At 51.0% G+C, this 20,267-nt stretch overlaps 1 protein-coding gene across 2 annotated transcripts in view; it reads left to right on the top strand.

Annotated features, from left to right (window-relative positions):
* Positions 1-20,267, top strand: part of RABGEF1 (RAB guanine nucleotide exchange factor 1) — a 618,943-nt gene that overhangs the window by 225,300 nt on the left and 373,376 nt on the right. For both annotated transcript variants that reach the window (XM_069614860.1, XM_069614859.1), the window contains one exon: positions 12,967-13,048. In XM_069614860.1, coding sequence (XP_069470961.1) covers positions 12,967-13,048 — 82 coding nt within the window. The remainder of the gene's footprint in view (positions 1-12,966; positions 13,049-20,267) is intronic.

Below are 20,267 nucleotides of genomic sequence, written 5' to 3'. Positions count from 1 at the left end.
TGCTAGTGCTCCTGGAGCATATGAGGGATGACCTGGGTACTTATTGGACTGGACAGATCAGAAGGGACATCTGAGGAAACATGGGAGGGCGGACCTCTGTAATTGTGCCTCTGTAATTGGGACTGGATGTGGAACTAAAACTTCCTTAAAGCCCTTGGAATCCCTGCCCTGGAGGTGATGGCCCATAATTAAATCTCATCCCAGGTCTGTTCCTGCACTCCCTTGCGAAATGCCCCCATTTCCCACAATACCAGCATTGTGATGTTCCTAATCCTCCTCCCCGAGACCCTATCCCCCCCAAAGCCTCCTGCTCTTGTTCCTCAAAATCTTCCTTTTCCCCTTGGTGCGCCTTCATACTGCCACTGTGGGTTGGGGTGTTGGCCCCACACCCCATTGTCCCTGTCCTCCTTCACCCCATAGTGCCGCAATTGTGGCATTCCCAATTTGTTGAGCATCTCCTGCCCTTTCCCCCTGAGCCGGTGCCGTCACTGGTGCTTGGACGACAACCTTACTTAGTTTCTTTGCCACTAGTTTTGCCTTGTCATTTTGCCGCTTTTGGACTGTCTCCCTCTGACGCTCCTTGATTCTCTTACAATTGTCGACTATTATACTTTGTGTCTCTGCCCACCCTTTGACTATAATTCCCACAATTGTATCTAGTGCCTTCTGGATCTCTTTTGGTAGTCCCCTCTTTACAGTACAATAGGACAATGGTACTGTCTCAACTCTCCACATTTCCTGTAACTTAAGAATAAACCTAACTGGGTCCCCAATATCACCCATTGTGCACTGCATTAAAGAATGTGAGTCAGGGGTATCTGGGTACATTCTTTGGAGGGCATCCCATACCCTTGCCCTTACCTCATCAAAGGCAGCTCCATCATGTTCATTGTCCGCAATACTTATTTATTTGTAGAGCGCAATACAGCCCGCAGGCATCAATGTGCTTAATCAGAGCTTAAGGAGGTTTACTTGAGGGTTACAATGAAGCCGCCCAATAAAAACTTGTTCACCTTAAAGAGTTACATGGTACAGCATATCATAGGTTAAAACAGATCAAACAAAGAGGTTTCTTTTTGATGGCTTTACGGAAGGCTGAGTGGGAGTCAATAACCCTGAGGTGGGGTGGGAGAGCATTCCAGAGGGTGGGGGCGACTGTGGGGAAATTTATCCCAGAGTACCCCGCCCTTGCCCATATGTCCCCAGCCTAGTCCCCAACTATGGCGACCAGTAAACTCTTAAAATCTCCTGGTGCTAAGGCTACCCCAGCTTTTTGTTTTTCAAATGGATAGATCCATTTACTATCTCCGGCTATAAACTGAGGGAGAGCTTTAATCAAATTATTTTTGTCCATTTGAGGCCATGGCACATCCTGCATTACCCCTACTCCTTTATGTATTCGAGGCATCTGCATATGTTTTCTTCCCCTCTAGTATTCTTCTGATCTTGAACTACCATGATTAAATATGGTCTGTTTCTTGGTCTTTCCCTCCTCACTGCCTCTTGTGGCAGGGACGGGTTTCTCACCACCTCCTCTCCTTGATATCCTTCTTGCCCTGCCTCTTCATTATTTCAACCACTTTGATCTTGCCCTCCATTATCCCTTGCTTGTTCTACTTCTTGCCCAAGGACTGTTCATATCCTCTGCCCATCTTTCTTCAACACAAACATTACTTATTGCCCCAGGGTTAAACCTAAACAAAGAAATCCCCGGACTTCCAATCCCCTGTTTTCTGCCCCGGTACCCTTATTTTTGGTGATACTTCTTCCGGTTCTTGTAACCTGACTAACCTTTCCCACAATGCTCTTAACTCGTTGTCTGTCTACTTGTGGACCCTCTGGGTACACCAATGCTACGGGCATATTCACGCTTGTGTATGGGTTATATGGAGGTGCAAAAGCTCTTGAGCCCCCCTCACCCCCCTAATTTGCTAATCTTGATAATCCTGTTGCAGGTTTAGGCGTTACAGGGTATATCCCCTTGCATTTGATCTTTTTCACCTTCCTTATCTTCCATATCCTCAACTAATTGCCAGAGATCTAGAATCTTTTTTCTTTTTTGGGGGGGGGGGGACTTCTTCCCTTCATATTTTGCTGCTACAGAGATGGACATTTTTCTAGTATGTTTCTGTTATGGGAGCCCTGTTCTGACCAGGAGCAGGACATCCCTGCTCCCTTTGTTTTTGCTCTCCATTGTATATTCTGTCACAGTACAGTGGCAGAACCCTATGCATGTGTTTATTTTGTGGAGTTTCTTCCTCCATAATGTTGCGCGCGCGTCCCTACTACTTAACTTAGACCCTTTTGCATGCTTTAGCTTTTTACACAAAAATACAGGTCAACCCACTTTTTCCCCCACCCCTTTACACTTTTTCCACTTTGATTTCCCACTCTTTCCACTTGGATTTCACGCATATACACACACACACTGCGACTCATCCACCTTCCTTCCTTTTTACCACAAAAGACAGCGAGAGAAAATATAAAAAATAATTGACTAAGATCAAGGCCCATTCCTTACTGAGCCGCTACTTTTTGTAATACCACCTTCCCAGCATTTTTTTCTGTGCTGAGGATCCCATCGCTTCTATTGTCATAGAAGAATAATGTGTGGCACTACCTTCTCAATGTATTAAGGCTGAGGATCCCTTACTTCCCAGTCCTTATAAGCTGAGGATCCCTTCTTCCATTATAAAAAGTAGAAAAACAAAATACGTGACCATTTCAATACATAACCCACCTCTTATACAATCTACCCCTTAACACATCACCTGAAATCTTATCCAATCTATCCTATCCGATCTATTGCTTATCACCAAAAGTCCTATTCCATAATACATCACCAAAAGTCCTATTCCATCTATTCCATTGACCTTGTGCATCATTGGAATCACCATAGTATCGGTCACATCACCATAATACCATTCAAATCACCATATCATACATGCATGTTCCCATGTTATCACTTGCAAGAGTATACTCACGTGCGCTTATTCACTCGAGTTTCCTCCGTTACAAAGCTGGCCTGTTCTGGAGCCACGCCCTTCTTCATTGAGCGGAGAGGATTTCTTTTAAAATGGCTCCTAATAAAGTAGTTCAATATACATGGGGTTTTTGATTAAGAGGACCGATCACTATAGATGGGCGTGGCTCTTTTCCTGGGTTTCGCAAAGTGCCGGGGAAGACTGAGATCACGTCGGGTCACCACTGAAAGGTAGCCCAATTTACAGGGGTACCCCTTAAACACAGGTAGCCCTAATCACGCCCACACCAGAGTAAATGCACCCCTCTAGGGAATTAAGGCCATGAGTCTTTATCTTGCAAGGATAACAAACTTTAATCTCTACAAAGATGAAAATGGGGGGGGGCAGAGGACCCTGCCCCGTCCAACATTCTGTCTTCTGTGACTGGCTCCTGCAGACTGATGGCAAGCAGGTGCCTTTATATACTCTTCAACTTGGTCAGTGGATACTGGCATAGCTCACCCAGAACTGTTCTTGCCATACAAGAGATTCTGCAGTCACCCTTCTTGCACAGCCAGGGTTCCGTTTGGGATAGGCTGCTTAACATAATGCTAGCCTTTGCAAAAATACATTGTAGCCCTTGTTTAGCATCATTTTCTATATTATAAACAGTTCTATATAAACACACCTTCCCGCCATACACTTCACTCCATATTCTTAAATTTTATCTGGTCCTGTAATTCTCCTAAAAAACCTTGTTTCCTTAGTACTCATGTCGTGCATTGAATCTTTTAGTCTCCATTTAGAATACATGGGCTTTTGACAGACAGCCAACAGCTGCTGAGTTACCTCGTGCTCTCTGCCAGCCTTCGCCTCGGTGACTCAATGCCTGTAGTCTTTTTTTTTTTATTTTTTTTTTAGCATAGGCTGCAATCACTGTGCTTTCAGCAAAGCGAACTACAATTTAACAGTTTTACAAACATATTCAGCTAAATATTTGTTTGCACCTTTATATTTAAATCCTAACTATCTTCATTTAGTGACCCTCCTCCCCCTCTGGACTCTTGTAGTGCTTAGAAAACAGTTAACAGAACTCTTGCCCAATTCTAAAGTGTTTGGGAAGCTTGGAAATGAAGAAGCACTAGCTCCTTCCCAACAGATTTTCCTTATGAGAAGTTGGTTTTTAGCAATTATTGCAACTCCTCCTCCTTTTGCACCCCGTCTATCTGATCTGAAGATCAGGGATGGCAAGGCATAGTGAGGGGCCGGCTGCTGTGTTGAGCCGTGTTTCAGTAATGGCTATGAAGTCTAGGTTGTTTGTAATGATGAGGTCAGCGATATCTAGGGCATGTGCTGAGAGTGACCTTGCGTTAATGAGTGCGCCCTTGAGTGTGGATGCTTCTGGATTGGCGTTGTCTAGGGAGGCTGGATTGAGCTCACTGCTTGAAAGAAGCATCGACGTAGGTAGGTGTCGGGTGTTCGAGGTGGTGGTTGATACTAGGCTAGTTGGTTTCACTGCAAATGTGGTGTGTACATTGGACTTCGGAAGATCCAAGGCAGCAGTGATTAGATCATTGGTAGGATTGGTGGAGTTAAGTGTGGATTCTTTCGGGTTCAATCGGATAGAGATTGTGTCCAGGGTGGAGACCTTCAGGTTGCGATAGTTAGTTAGGAAGGGTGGTTCGTGAGATCTCCTGGTAGAGGAGTGTGTAAGGCTCTTGAGTTGAGGTGTTCTTTTCTCCATGTGAATGAAGGGGTAGTAGTTTGCTGTGGTAGTGGAACTGTAACTATTCCAGACAAGAGTCGGTTCTATGTGGCCAGTGTGCACGGTTGCAAGACATGATTAGGGGGAATGGTGTGCGAGTCTGGGAGGATTATTGCCATTTTTAAAGTCAGAGTGTTTGTAGTTAGGTTTGCCATATTGATGAGGGAAGGCTAGGCAAGTTGTGGGCTTCAGGCGGCCCAGGTCTTGGTGGTGCCAGCCTGTGTTGGGTCCAGGCATATTGATGTATTGCTGCCTTGAAGCAGCAGCCTGAATTGACATATTGAGAGTGACTATAGGGGCGCCTATACGGCGTGCTTGGTGGCAGGTGATGGTAGTGACTCAAAGGCACTTGGAGTGATTGTGAGGTCACTTCTAAGTGCAGATCACTAGCAAAGCAGCATAATGTAGTGGCCTAGGGCACATTTAAAAAACATACAGACACCTCTAGGTGCAGATCACCAGCAATACAGCAAGAGCAGTGGTTTAAGGCACACTCATTAATTATGAGGGCTCTTATGGGTGCAAATCCTCAGTAAAGCAACAGCGAATTGAAGTGAATCAGAGTATTTAGCAAAGGATTCGGTTTTAGGTTAATGGGTGGGGGCGAGTGTGCAGCTAGGATCCCACTAGCTCAGGCTAGCTTGTGACAAACATGTGGGCTTGCCTGCCCAGGAGAGCTCAAATTGAATTGGGCATATCGCAAGACAGTGAGTAGAAGTCAGAGAAGGGGAACCTTTTAATACGCTGTGGTTGAGGTGCTGTCTAGGTTAGGAAGAGGATGCTTACAGCAGTGTGTCGGAATTGAGGGGCTGCTCATGACGATGAGTAGGGCAGGCAGTCCCTCCAGTCGCAGACGGGGGCCTTTGAAAATGGGCCTTCAAAGAGCAGGGGCTGGATTCCGCCTACCGGCCAATGCTATTGGCTCTTAGTAGGAGCTGGAGGCCAATCACACAGGCGCAGCAACAGGGTAGGGTGCAGCTCAAAGACACGAAGGATGCAGCCATTTAGGAGGTCGTTTTTGCTTCTTTCCACGGCATTGGAAGCAAACGGGGCACACGTCAGATGGATGCCTGCAGGGGTCTCAGAGCCTCGCTTTACACACAGTGGCAAAACCGCAGTATTATGAAAGCACAAATTGCAGATCCAGTTGTGTAGTAGTCTATTGTGAGAGGTTGATGACACACTGTTCTGTAATAAATACTGCAAGCACATCAAGCATGCTTTGCCTTGTGCTGTGAAGTTATGGCATCAATAGTTTCTGGCCCATATATTTACCACTTTGAGGTGTTTAATTGCTCCACAAACTGCTTACCAAGTTTAATAGTGCACACGTGTGCTGTTTCATTCAAATTAAGCCTGATAGGAGGCCACCAGGGGGCGCACAGGCAATCGCAGCCTGTTTGCGGAGTTCCCGCCGAAGCTGGGCCCATCCAGGGGATTGAGCCCCCCTCGAGACCCCCCCAGCAAGTGCAACGAGCGGCGGGAGCAGGCGACCCCCCCCCGTGATGCCCCCGCTCAAAGAGCCGGCCCTCCAGCCCCAAGTGGAACCGGAGAACCGCGAGTGCAGGTGCGTGACCGGGATGACGTCGCGTCCATCGGCGCATGATACGACGGATCCCTTCGTGGCTCGGGAGTCGGGGAGAAGAGCCGCGTCCTCCCCAGGGCCCAGGAGGTGAAAGGCAAGTGTCGGGGTAACGGCGCTCCCCGTGCGGGCCCCAGCGGCTACCCCCCCGGCCTCGGGGGGAGGAGACGGACTCTTTCCTGGTGCCGCTCCGGACACCGCGGCGAGACGGTAGGGGCCTGTGGGGTCGGCGCGGGAGGCCAGGCCCCGCCAGAGGAGGCCCAGGTGAGGACGCTCTCCAGCGACGCTTCAACTCGGGTGGGGGGCGGAGCCGTTCCCCCCCACGAGAACCGAGACATACACTATCAACGCCAGCCGGATCTCCCCACCCTGGGTCACAATAGTGGCCCCCAGCCAGAGAGCGGGTGGCACGGACCCCCACAACCGAGGGCATCGCAGCGGTAGACCCCCAGGGCCGCGCCCCAGAGCGAGAACCCGCTGTCTAAAGGAGGTACCCGGGGACACCGCCACAGGGGGGAATCAGAGGTCCGGCAATCCAGGTGAGAGGCCCCCCTCCGGGTAAAGCGGGGCGAGTGCCCGCCTGCGGGGCTGACACATCACTAAAGCCCACACCCCGGAGATATTCACAACACCGCGGGACCAGGTCAGCGCAGTACAACTCCAGGGGCCCACAGGGCCACGACGCACCATGCAGATGGGAGGTGCTGAACAATTAAGACCTGAAGGGAGACCCCACGACCACGCTGCTCAAGGGCATTGGAACACACCTTTGGCGCCCCGCACATCACTGGCCCCAGGCCCACCCTGATCACGCAAGTGGCCCGCGAACCAGGTGAGAGGCCCCCCGTCCTCAGCTGGTGGGGCGAGTGCCCGCCTGAAGGACTACCCCACAACCCGCAGGTGACAACCCGTTGTCTGCAATCCCCATAGGAGCGACATACCACGGACTGGCCCCGGAACGGCACGGTGCTCTCCCAATGGCCCCTCGGTCCGCAGCGGACCCCACGGCAGGGGATCAACAACACCCCATGAGCTGGAAGAAGGCCCTACAAACGTTTCGATTCTAAGAAACAGAGAACTCCACCGAGGTCCCCAATACCTCCGGAACCATGGCCCACGCTGAATCCAAGGACCAATCCGCAGCGGCGATGGAGAGGAGTTTCGCCTCCATCCTCCAGGAGATTAGAGAAATGAGATCGACATTGCCCAGAAGTTCGAGAAACTGGACCAAAGGGTAGACAAAATCGAGGATAGAGTCCTGCAAATGGAAAATTACCAATCGTCCTCTACATCCCAGGAAATCCAATTCGATACACGACTTGTGGCTCTGGAAAAGAGGGTCGAAGAGAGAACCAGGGTTATGGACGACTATGAAAATAGGGAAACGCGGAACAATCTAAGGTTCTTTGGGATCCCGGACACGGAGGGCGAAACGGAGAGGGAGCTGACCCGAGTGGTGAGAGACATCATCACTCTCCTGTTTGCCGAGGAAATGACGACGGAACTCATGTTCGACAGGGTGCACAGGGCTGGGGGATGATCGAGGAGCCCCAGATCGGTTCTAGCTCGCTTCCACTACTACACGGAGAAAGCCAAAGTCCAAGAGGCGGCAAGGAAGGCGGGGGCGATAACTTATAACGGTGCACAAATCGCCATTTTTCAAGACCTCTCAGCTTATACTCTAGCTAAACGAAGGATGCGCCGCCCCTTGACACAACAACTGAAAGAGAAGGGCATCCGATACAGATGGGGATACCCTTTCTCCCTGTCCTTCGAATACCTAGGCCAACGCACAACACTGGTAACGGAAGAAGACATCAAGGGTGCTATTCAAGACTATGTGGAAGCACCCACCCCCCGGAGGGGACCAGTGGGTCCGGAAGCGCTCAGCAGGGGCACCCCCGGGCAGCCCAACTCCAGAAGGAGAAAAACTGGCGCTAGGAAGTTCAAGAAACTGAACACACCACCAACACCGATGGAGGACGACCGTGCCGACTCAGAGGGGTGACGCCTGCGACCCCATACAGACCACCGAGATCGAAAACCAGGAGGACCCTGGGGTCGCTCTGTTTGCTGCACCCCCTGGCACTGCAAGTATATGGGGTTTTATGGGGGGCACACAACTGTTGGAACCGAGGGTAGTATACGGGAGAGTGCCCAATTCGAGCGGTTCGTGGGAGAGTCGAGATGGACGGGGGGGGGACGAGGGGCTCACGTTAACGAGATTTGTAAGTGAAGCCTGGCCGGGGGGAATCCAGCTGGTGGTCCAGCCATTAATCCAGGAATGGAAGAACTACGTGGCTGGACGCCGGGGAGGGGTGTGGGGGTTTGTTCACAAGTTGGGGGTTTTAGGGCGGGAAAAGTGTTGAGGGGTAAATTGGGAAAACGTTTCGAAGAGGCCAAGACTAATAAACACAGTATGCAGGGTAAGAGCGACCATGCGACACCGGTGGCCAAGGGGAAAGGCGACAGCGATTATGGCTGATAGCTGGCCGGCCCTGGGGGTGGGGACCCTAAACGTACGGGGCTTGAACACTCCCACGAAAAGATCCCTAATCAGCAGGGAATTTAGGAGGGCGAAGCTAGATCTACTTTTCGTGCAGGAAACACACTGGGCGAGGGGGAGGGAGCCCAGGTTGCGGGGAGGCGGAATCGAGGAGGTTTTCCATGCATCCCACAAAGGAAAGAAAAGAGGAGTTGCAATTCTGATTGCCAGGGGGTTGGGTTTCGAATAAGACTCCGTTCTGAGGGACACAAAGGGCCGCTTCCTCTTCGTACGAGGCTTCCTACAGGGATCGCCCATAACATTGGCGGTAGTATATGCCCCAAACGAGAGCCAGGCCCACTTCTGGGAGGGAGTGGGGGAAAGGCTGAAAACCTTTGTCCAGAGCCCATTGGGAGTGGGAGGCGACTTCAATATGGTCCTAGACCCATCTAGAGATAGACAACCGGTGGGTCCACCCAACCCCAGACCTGCTGGAGACGCCTCGGCACGTTGCTTTCAGAGGGTAAATGAAGACCCGAACCTGGCGGACACACTACCTACCCCCCGGGCAGGGACTCCCTCTTTCTCGTTCTATTCCTCCGCCCACAAGGCCTTCTCGAGGATAGACTATATCCTCGTGGACGTGGTACTCCGACCTCACATAGCGGGTTACAGGATAGACCCCATCCCCTGGTCGGACCACGACTTGGTTAGGGTCACCCTGGCAGGGGACTGGTGTAGAGAACGGAGGGGACGCTGGAGATGCAACAACGCCATCCTGAGGGACGAGGTACATGCCCAGACTGTCCTGGATGCCGTTACAGAGTTCTTTGAGCTCCATGACAACACGGAGGTGGGGACGCACACCCTCTGGGACGCCTTTAAGGCGACCCTAAGAGGAGTGCTCATAAAAATAGGTTCCCGACAGAAGAGGGAAAGGGAAGCCCAAGAGAGGATTTTGAGGGAAAAAATAGCTCACCTCCAACTGGGGGGTTCCCTGGCACGGACCCTGGAGCGAGACCGCGTGGCCGCCCTGGAGGACTATAGGCTCCAATTGAAGGATCTTCTCCTCCACAAAACGGAGAGGAGCCTCCAAATGGTTAAACAGAAATATTACGAGAAGGGGGACAGAGCGGACAGGATCCTGGCCTGGAAATTGAGGGAGGTTGTGAGAAGCAGGATAGTGAAGGAGGTGAGGGATAGCAAGGGAACACTGGGCTGTGACACCCCCATATAAGTGAAGCCTTCCGCCAATACTACGAATCACTATACGCCTCTGAATATGATGGCGGTGATGCCCAAATTGAGGAATTTCTCGGCTCCATACAGATACCGTCCCTTTCGCGGGAACTGGCGGAGGGCCTGGAGGGTCGGGTGACCGAGGAGGAGGTGGAAAAGGCGACCAGCGGGATGAAGGTGGGGACCTCCCTGGGGGAAGATGGCTTCTCGGCCTATTTTTATAAGAGGTTCCGGTCCTCCCTGTCTCCCTATCTGGCGAGGGTCTTCAACGAGGTCTTGGAAGGGGGCACCCTCCCCGATTCCATGATGGGTGCCATTATAGTGGTCCTCCCCAAGGAAGGTAAAGACCTGAGGGAATGCTCCTCCTACCGACCCATATCATTGCTCAACATCGATGTTAAAATCTTGGCCAAGGTGGTGGGCAGACGAATGGAGGGGATAATGCAGAAGTTAGTCCATGGGGACCAGGTGGGGTTCATTAGGGGCAGACAGGGATCGGACAATATCTGCAAAACGATAGACCTAGAACATTTCGCCCAAAACTCAAATCTCGAAGCATGCATACTATCCCTGGACTCGGAGAAAGCTTTCGATAGAGTAGAGTAGAGTGGAGATATATGATCCTCCTCCTCCAACGAATGGGCTTTGGGACACACATCCTGAGCTGGGTTGCTGCCCTCTACAGAGCCCCCACCGCAAGAGTCCAGGTGAATGGAGTGCTGTCAGAATCTTTCCCCCTCACCCGAGGGACTAGACAGGGCTGCCCCCTACCCCCCTAATATATGTCCTCACAATGGAGGCCTTGGCCATAGCGGTCAGGTCCCACCCAGACATCAGGGGCATAAGAAGGGGAGAAGTGGAATTCAAACTCTCCCTGTTTGCCGACGACATTCTGGCATACCTGGTGGACCCGGGCTCCTCGCTTTCCCCCTCCTGTCCCTGGTCAGCACATTTGGGCGTTTCTCAGGCCTGAAAATCAACACTGCTAAGTCTGTCCTCCTCCCGAAGCGCCTTGTGGACCCAGTACTAGACCCCCTGACCAGGTTTCATGGGGTAGCCGTGGGCAAGAACACCATAAAATACCTGGGTGTCCTCCTCACTAGGGACCTATCAAGACTGGGGGCTTCCAACTACGAACCCATGTTGTCCGAGATAGCCTCTGACTTGAAGAGATGGGGAGGAATGATCCTCTCATGGTATGGCCGGATGACGGCAGTTAAAATGAACATTCTGCCCCGGCTTTTGTACCTCTTTACAGCCCTCCTTACCCGGGTACCCGCTCAAACCTTCATAGATTGCACAAGGGGGTCCGAGATTTCATTTGGCAGGGGAAAACTCCACGGATTGGTAGGACCACCCTAACGCTTCTAAGAGAGGAGGGGGGATTTGGATTCCCAGACTTCCAACTGTACTATCATGCAGCACAACTGCGGGTCCTCCTAGAACATATGAAGGAAGGCTTGCGAACATATTGGTCATATCTGGAGGACATGGATGTCCACCCCCTTAAAGTCCGCGACCTCCTGTGGGCCCCTCGCAAATCCATACCAAAACAAGTACTATCTCACCCGATCCTGGGCGTTCTCTGGGACGTCTGGAGAGAGTGCCACTGAACAGCCCATCTTTCCTCCTGGCCGTCCCCCATGACCTCCCTGTGGGGGCCCCCCCTGAAACTGGGCAGTAGAGGGTTCGGACAATCCCAGCGTTGGTCCGATGCGGGACTGGAATGGGCGGGCCAGCTGTTCAGGGAGGGTGAATTCTTGAGCTACGAGGACCTCCGGGAGGGACTGGGAGGTGGGACCCTCTCCATTTTTGAATACCTCTGGCTCAAGGGTATCCTCAACGATCCTGCATGGGGTACAAATCTGCGGAGACAACTAACTCCCTTCGAGAAACTCCTTGATTTAGCAACCTCCAGAAAGGGAGCGGTCTCCAGTATATACACAATCCTAAACACCCACGACCTTCAGGCTAGGAGAGGCTTCCGGGGGTTTTGGAACGATCTGAAGGGGGAGGAGATATCGGAGGATGCCTGGGCTCGTATTTTTAAGATATCGTTTTATGGCAACCTTTTTACTGCGGATATGGAACATAACTTTAAGATCCTGCAGGGGTGCACAGGGACCCGGCAAAACTTTCGAAAATGTTCGCTGGGGTATCACCAGAATGCCCGAGGGGCTGTGGCCAGATAGGGTCCAGATAGGGTCCAGAGGCCACATGTGGTGGCTATGTCCGAAGGTGCAGACCTACTGGGAATCGGTGAGAGACTGGATAGCGGAGGTAACTGAGGTCCCTCTGCCCCTCAGCCCGTTGACCATGCTGCTGGGCCTCCCCCCGGAGGATGAGGAAATACACCGGTACCCAAGGATGTGGGAAACTATGTTGAGAGCGGGCAGAGTGGCCCTGGCCCAGAGGTGGAAGAGCCCGGAAACCCCTTCCAAAGAAGATTGGACGAAAAAACTTAAGAATATGTTTTTGATGGACAAATTGACCGCCCTGGTAAACAAGGACTCATCCTCATTCCTCGCTGAATGGTATGGGGTCCAGCAGACATGGGGATGGGATGTACATTAGTCCTAAGATCGTACCCCCGGTCAGTCGGGGTGGGGTCACCACTGAGAAAGACTGCTCCCAACGGGGGGTCCCCGCGGCCCGGGAGGGCGTCTGCCTTAAGCCAGCAACGAAGTTGGTCACACGTCGCAGCGCTCTAAAGCACTAGAAAAAGATGTGAAAGTTTGGTCTCTTTTCTGTTGTTTTGGTTGGTTTGGACAGGGGGGGGCAGGAGGGGGGATTGGGGGTACTGTGCTGTTTTGACTTTAAAAATGCCAATAAAAACTAAAGTTTTAAAAAAAAATTAAGCATGATAGCCTACGTAATTGCAATTTGAGTGGTACACAAATGTTCTTTCCTTTACTGTGTTTTTTTTATGTAGGAGTTAAACATAGAAGAGCAGTCGGAGTATGTTCAAGACTTCTACCAGAACACTGCAGATAAACTACAGCACCGCTATAAAGGTACACCATTGACATTTTGTGATATTTAGCAATGGAAATGTTGACTATGGACAGAAGAATTACTTTTGTAGAGGCAGTGCAAAGGAAGGCAAATACTCTCTCGATTTGTAGAAAGAGAGATCAAGAGAAAGAAACACAAGCAACGGAGTTCCTTCTTGTGTTGTGCTCTAATTCATGCACACTTCTATGTATGTATGGTTAAAACACAAGCAGTTTTATCAGTTTGCTATGAAGAGAATTTAAAATATACAAAATGCATAATCAATGCTACCTGAAAACACAAAACAAACTTTAGGTTGAACCAATGCTGTTATGCATGTATCAAACACTTTTATTAAAGCATTTATAAAGACAATAGAAAAATGTACTTTTTTTTTTTTCCACGCCACTTCAAATATGGGAAATTGCAAGGGTACAGTTTACTTAAGTTCATTCATAAGAAGAGAGCAAAATCCATCAATCCTTCTTGGACACTTTCTCAAATGTGCTGAAGCCATTGAGTGACTGAAACACACTGCACAAAAAATTAACATCACTTGGAAAAGCTCCATCTGATGCAAAGTGAAAATCAAGAGCTTCTGAAACATAAACAGCAGCACGACCTGCCGACCAGATGACAATAGCAACATCCTCCAGGGCACATGAGACATCGGAGCAAACTGAAGCAAGATTTGCCGAAAAGAGGACAAGAGCAACATCCTCCAGGGCGCATGAAACCTCACTCGATCAGGACGCGGGCAACACCGGGTACCCCAGCTATTTAGAAATAAATAGTGCAAACAGAAAAGTGATATGTAGTTAAAATCTAGAGAATATGTCCACTCGAGGAGCTTGAGGTTTGGCTAACTGGATCGTAGAGCAGAGGGAGCCCAGTCTTTATCAGGACAAAGGCAAGTTTGATGAAGCTGGATTGTGCATTGAGTGATGGTGAAGGAAACCTCTCTGTGGAAATGGGAAACAAAGGTTTTCCTGTTAAGTGTAAGTAAACGGTTGGGAGGGCGTGGCTACAGAGCCATGGAATAGGATGTGTCCTCATGAGCTCCTGTGATCCTCGCAAGCAGAAACGGCAAAAAGTTGTTTTTTTGGAAACCTACCACTGGGAAATGGCACCACTGCATTGGTGAACTGGGCGAGCATACCTGGATGGTAGTCTGGTGACTCTAGGTGCTCTGCCTAAGTAACGAGAGCCGTTCAGTGTTGGAGTTGGAATTTGGATGAGCGAACGACAATATGGCGGCGTAGAACAAAGGAAACACTGCGGAATTCGGAGGGCAGCGAGGGGCGAAAGAAATGAGTCACCACTGGGGTACGGCCCTTGTGACTTAATAGCAAATGCTGGTGTGCTGTAAACGAGAGGCGTGCGCTGACGTGGCCCGGAAGGGCGGTTGTGTACTGCTGGCAGCGGTGATTGCGAGGATCCAGGCTTAGATGAAGCAGTGGAGCGCAAAAAAATGAGCAGCGTTGGCCAGATAACCTGTGGAGACAAGCCGATGTGGCAAATATCCACGAAGATGGCAGTGTGAATGAATAAAGGTGGTGCGTGAATGCGTGCATGCCATGGACATCAGTGATTGCACGGAGGGCTACCCAGTGGCGAGTCTGCCTGCCTTCCGACTCAAGAAGCAGCAACAGGCGGATGGAGGACTGGGGATGGTGGCAGTGTAACGGCAGATCGAGCAGTTGCACACATAAGGAGGACTGCTGCAGCACGATAAGTGGCGAGTGGAAGAGCGAGCGGGGGCCCCCCGGGAATAGCACGGGCCCGGGAACCAGGACGTGACCAGAGGCAGAGTGGCACAGGAGCAGTGCGCATAGCCCCTGTTGCTGTACAACGTGTATGATATGGCCCAGCCAGGGTGCCTGCGAGAGCAAGACTCTGCAACATAAGCCAACGGGTCCGGATAAAAGGACAGCATGCAACGTGCACAACACGGCTAAGGGAAGCATGCAACAGGGCACAACCCCAGAAGAAAGACCCAGCAGTGATTCAGACAGCCAAACACCAGGCTAACCGTGGACCGAGTGCAGAAGGCAACGCATTGGAAAACCAGAGGTACCGCATGCAATTAATTGCTCGGGGAGCGTGATGTGAAGCTCGCTAGGTCAGTGCAACCATGTGATATGCAATCCACGTAGCCTGAGCAAGAGGGGTGCCAGGACATACCAAAGACCCACAGAGGGTTGACTGAAAGGCCAGAGATGCAAAGGCCTAATAACATGTAGCAAAGAGAGTGCCTGGATGGGATGCCACAGAAGTACAGAGGTGGTGTGAGAGGCAAGCACTGGCCAGAACGCCGGGCACAGCGCACAAGACCACCAACACGGTAAGGGCTCTTATACATGCCCCCCATGGCCTCAACAGGATTAGTGCACCCAGAAACGGGACTCCGAGAGGGCACATTAATCCCCCTGCTTGATCTCCCACTGACACCAGACGAGTGCAATGCAACAAACGATTACCTGAGTTGTGGGGGCAGCAAGGGGAGGACATCTAGGGCTGTAGCTGCAGTCAAGGGACTGAGAGGACAAAGACCTAGCGGACAGAAAGTGAAGAGCCCTGGTGGTGATTGCACAGCCAAGAGGTCCACGGCGCATGCCAGGCTTTTGAACTGGGAGAAGAGACAATAGCAGTGCACGGCTGATGATCAGCTGGAAAGGAAGACGGAACTCGGGGCATTGCTGACGGCATCTGGCACGGCCCCAGGCCAAGAGCTCTTCTGCACAGGGTAGGGCAATAAGCCCAGTAACGTCCAGCCTAGGTGTACTACTGCTCAGATTGGACTAAGCTACCACAGAGCGGTGTAAGAAGACGAAAAAGTACAGTCTAAGCAACTGGGTGTTTGTGGGGATGAAGAAAGAGTGGGCAAGAGGTGAGCCCGGACGGTGGGACTCATAGCACCAGACGGCACACCAAGTATTCCAGCAAGTGCTGCGAGAAGAGGTCCATATTGCCACACAAGCAGTGTCGCAAGCAAGGAACTGACATGCCCAAGACACACGAACAGTGCCACAATCACGAGATGGGAGGAGGCGCCCAATCATGGCATCCAAACATCAGAAGAGCAAGGTGAAACAACATACCCTGGAGACATGCACGAGACAACGCCCTTAACGGAGGGTCCTCCCCAAGCAACTTAAACACCCCAGAAAGATCAGAAGCTCGCTGTGGGGGACCAGCAGATCTTGGCGGCCATAGCATCCTTGAAAGAGACACTAGAAGGCAAAATAGACGTCTCTCTGCTTAGACAGGATGTGAGGGCTCTTGCAGAACGTACAGGTATGCTGGAAAAAACAGTGCTGGAGAACACAAGTGGCCTCAAGGACACCACAGAGAAAGTCGGAGTACTGCACCAACAAGTGTGTAATCTGGAGGACAGAGCAGAAGACACGGACGGGAGGGCCAGACGCAACAACTTACGCATTGTTGGGCTCCCGGAGGGTGAAGAAGACGCTAATCTGACCGTGTACATCGAAACCCTGTTGCAGCAGGAGATCAGCCCAGGGGCCCTTAGTCAAGGTTTTGTGGAAGAAAAGGGCCCATAGAGTACTAACAAGGAAGCCACAGCCGGGGGCCCTGTCGAGGCCACTAATAGCCCGGATCCTGAACTATTACGACAGGGAAAGGATTCTTGAGCACCTCCAAAAAGGTGGAACAATCCAACGAACGGCGGCCCCAATAACAGCCCACCCAGACTATACCTTGCAGGTCCGGAAGCAGCAAATGAGCTATATAGCGGTCAAGAGGAGACTGAGGGAGGCTAATCAGAAATATATGTTGTTGTACCCAGCCAGATTGAAGGTGATCCACAAGGGCCGCACACTCTTTTTCGATAACCCCGAAGATGTACATAATTGAATGGACATGCAGAACCTGTCAACGGAAGATGTAGTTGATCCATGCAGCCAAGGATAATAGCAAGCAGAAGACCGAGACCACAACAATACTGCAGATGCTTGACATCATGAACCGCATCAGGAAACAAGAAAAAGAGGGAAAATAATTCATAAATCAGGAGCTAACAACGTGGTGCTTACCTGTGATCGCACTATGAAGGCACGTACTACACCCTAGGTTGTGAGAAAAGAAAATGACTAAATGGTGCTAAAATCAGGAGCCACCAGTGTGGTGCTTATCCAGGCCACACTGCGCAGGAACGTACTATACCCCAAGTCCTATTGGACTGCACCGATACTAGCTGTTATGTATCTGCCGGGCGCTCCAGAACATGTTCCAGGGACGGAGGCGAGAAGTGCAGGGCAGTTAGGGAAGTTAAGGGGGGGTAAAGGAGCCTACAATTGCATGGATGGGGGGTCATTGGAGTCACGACATGGGGAGAGTATTTGGCAGGTTCTATCTCAAAGTGAAATGGGGGAACTAAAGTAGTAACCTGGAATGTTAGGGGCTTGAATAGTTATATAAAACGCAACACAGTTATGGCTTATTTGAAGCGACGGAGGGTAGATATTGCACTACTACAAGAGACCCATCTCACCAAAGAAAAGCTGAGTACCTTGACCCGCAAGCGGAGTGGGTGGACGGTGGGCTCGTCATATTCAGCATATGCCAGGGGGGGTCCTAATACAGGTGGTGCCATGGGTTCTCCTTAGAGTTCTTAAAACCTCTCTAGACGAGGAGGGTAGAATGGTTGTATTACAGGGGATGGTGGAAAATAGGGAGATGTGTGTGTGTGTGTGTGTGTGTGATCAATACATATGCCTCGAATCAGGATACAGCAGCATACTTAAGGTCATTGTATTCCAGGATCTGCCCCTATAGAGACGGTACATTAATATGGGGAGGGGATTTCAACTGTACACTTAACCTGGCTTTAGATAGATCAGAAGATAAATATACCCATCCAGCTCTGGCAGAGAAGGCCTTCAACTCGCTATTACAGGCATTTAAGCTATCAGATATGTCGAGGACAATGCATCTCCAGGAGAGACTATACTCCCACTACACTGCCCCCACGAATATCTACACAAGATTGGATTATTTGTTTGCCGCAGAGGAAATATTGGGAGAGTTCTTGAGGGCAGAATACAAGGCGAGAGTGCTTTCGGATCATGCACCCCTGGTGATGACGTGGCAGCTGCTTCCTCCCAGGGCCAGGATCCCTACATGGACGCTGAGGGTAGAGTTTCTCAAGGATGCAGGATTTCGGGATATCCTGAGGGGGGAGGTGAAGGAATATTTTTCTCACCACACGGGTAGTGTGGAGTCAGCAGGTACACTGTGGGAGACCTTTAACGGTGTGGGGCGGCTATGGCAAAATCGAAAGGGATGTAGGATTTGATAAAGAGAGACCAGAGTAAAGCAGAGGCTACATTGGAAGCCACAGAGTTGACAGAGGACAGGTCCCGTGACAGAGCACGAGAGGTGGCCTTCTTGCGGAAGGAATGCTTGGTACACTGGGACAGGCTGGGTAAGCTGGATGTGGAACGTCAACATAAGGAAGGAGACCAGCAAGGGCACCTCTTGGCATGGCTGTACAATAGCGACCAAGAGGGAAACTATTGGAGCACTAAAGGGGAGCGATGGGACACTGACTCGGGAAGGGGTAAATCATTGCTTTTACAAATATTATAAGAAACTACATGAGGAAACTTCAGAATGCCCGATGTCCGAGATTGAGGAGGAGTTGTCAGATTAATCTCCCCAAGCTAGATTTCGAGGTAGCACATGCACTTGAGGCACCCAGTAGTGCTGAAGAACTGGAACCGTTCCGGGAGCAGATGGACTGCTTGGCGAATGCTACAAAGAGTATAGAGCAGAGGTCATTGTCCCATTGTTGGCGATGCTCAAGGAAGCATTGAACATAGGCTGCTGCCTGGGTCCATTAGGGAGTCAATAATAATTCCCGTCTTGAAACTAGGCAAGCCAGCTACGGACTGTGGCTCACATAGGCCCCTGGCTAGCTGGTCCCCAATGTTTTTTATCCTGGCGTTGGAACCATTGTCGGTCTACCTCCGAGAGGAATATATAGAGGCAGGTATCGCTACACTGGGGGGGAAGGGCATCTGCTGGGGCGGCTTTGCGAGAAAACATTCTCACCAATCGCTGGTCTCTGGGTCATACGCCGAACGGTTGGGCTCCTTAGCTGCCAGGCAGGGCACATCCGCCCCGGCGCCATCTACCACGAGCCAACGCTCTGGCTCGGGTAAGAGGAAGTCCAAGAACCCGGCGAAGCTTCTGGAGAGGCCCCGGTCGATCTCAAAGATTCCGGAAGAAGGGGAGCGAGGCTCGGACCCTCCCCCCAAGGTGAAGGCCCCAGGCGTACAGAAGGTGACGATGGCCTTAATTCACCCTGCTAAGACCTCGATTGAGGATGTCGCAGCGGCCCTGGCTCAGCCTGTGGAGGCTACGCCTGTGGAGGTGACCTCAAGACCCAGAGTCTCCCTGCCACCGCGGAGGGAGTCGTCTTTCAGAATTGAACAAGTAGAAATTCATCCAATGCAAGCCACCAAGAATGCTTTGATCCAGCAATGCTGCCTTATAGCAATGCTACTTCTCCAGCATGGGGTCTTGCATGGATTCACATGCTCATGAATATTCCCCGTCGTCAGGCCGGGAATCCTCGGTATAGAAAAAAATCGGTATCGGTTTCGTTTCTGATCTCTTTCTTAGTAGTAACCAATCACTGGTCTCTGGGTCGTACTGCCCCCAGCCAATGACTGCCCTCTCCCTAAGCCCTGCTTCTGGCAGCCATCCTCAGATTTTTACTGCACGTTCAAGTGTTGGGAGTCCTCGTGCTATAGCTCTTGAGCTTTTGCTGCGTTTTCGTGCTTTTTCAGGAGATTTTTCTCATTTTTCGGTTAAATAGAGCCTCAAGCTCCACAGTTTCTAAATCTGATCAACAGGGATCCGTTTCAGAGTTTTCTACGCCCCTCAAGGGTGAAGATTTCGTCGAGTTACGCTTTTGGAGGATTCCAGAAGTTCCGAGGCCTACCCCGGACATGGCCCAGGAGAAAGGAAGCTCGACGCCCGCGAAGCTGTTCAGGACCTGCCCTGGATGCCTATTAAGAATGTTTTCAAGGATGACGAGCATTTGTTATGCCTCTGTCTCCATGAGGACAAGACGCACACGGAGAAGGACTGTGCGTTTTGTGGGAACATGTCAGAGCGGACCATGAAGGATCGCCACCTCCGTCTCGTCAACTGGCTGGAAGGGAAGAGCCCGTCAGGCGAGAAGAAGAAAAAGAAGTCCGAGCGGTCTTC

This window comes from Ambystoma mexicanum, chromosome 9 (assembly GCF_040938575.1).
Source record: "Ambystoma mexicanum isolate Mex_15411 chromosome 9, UKY_AmexF1_1, whole genome shotgun sequence".
Lineage (NCBI taxonomy): Eukaryota > Metazoa > Chordata > Amphibia > Caudata > Ambystomatidae > Ambystoma > Ambystoma mexicanum.
The sequence above is the reverse complement of the archived record's forward strand: the minus strand, read 5'-3'. Positions and strand labels throughout refer to the sequence as shown.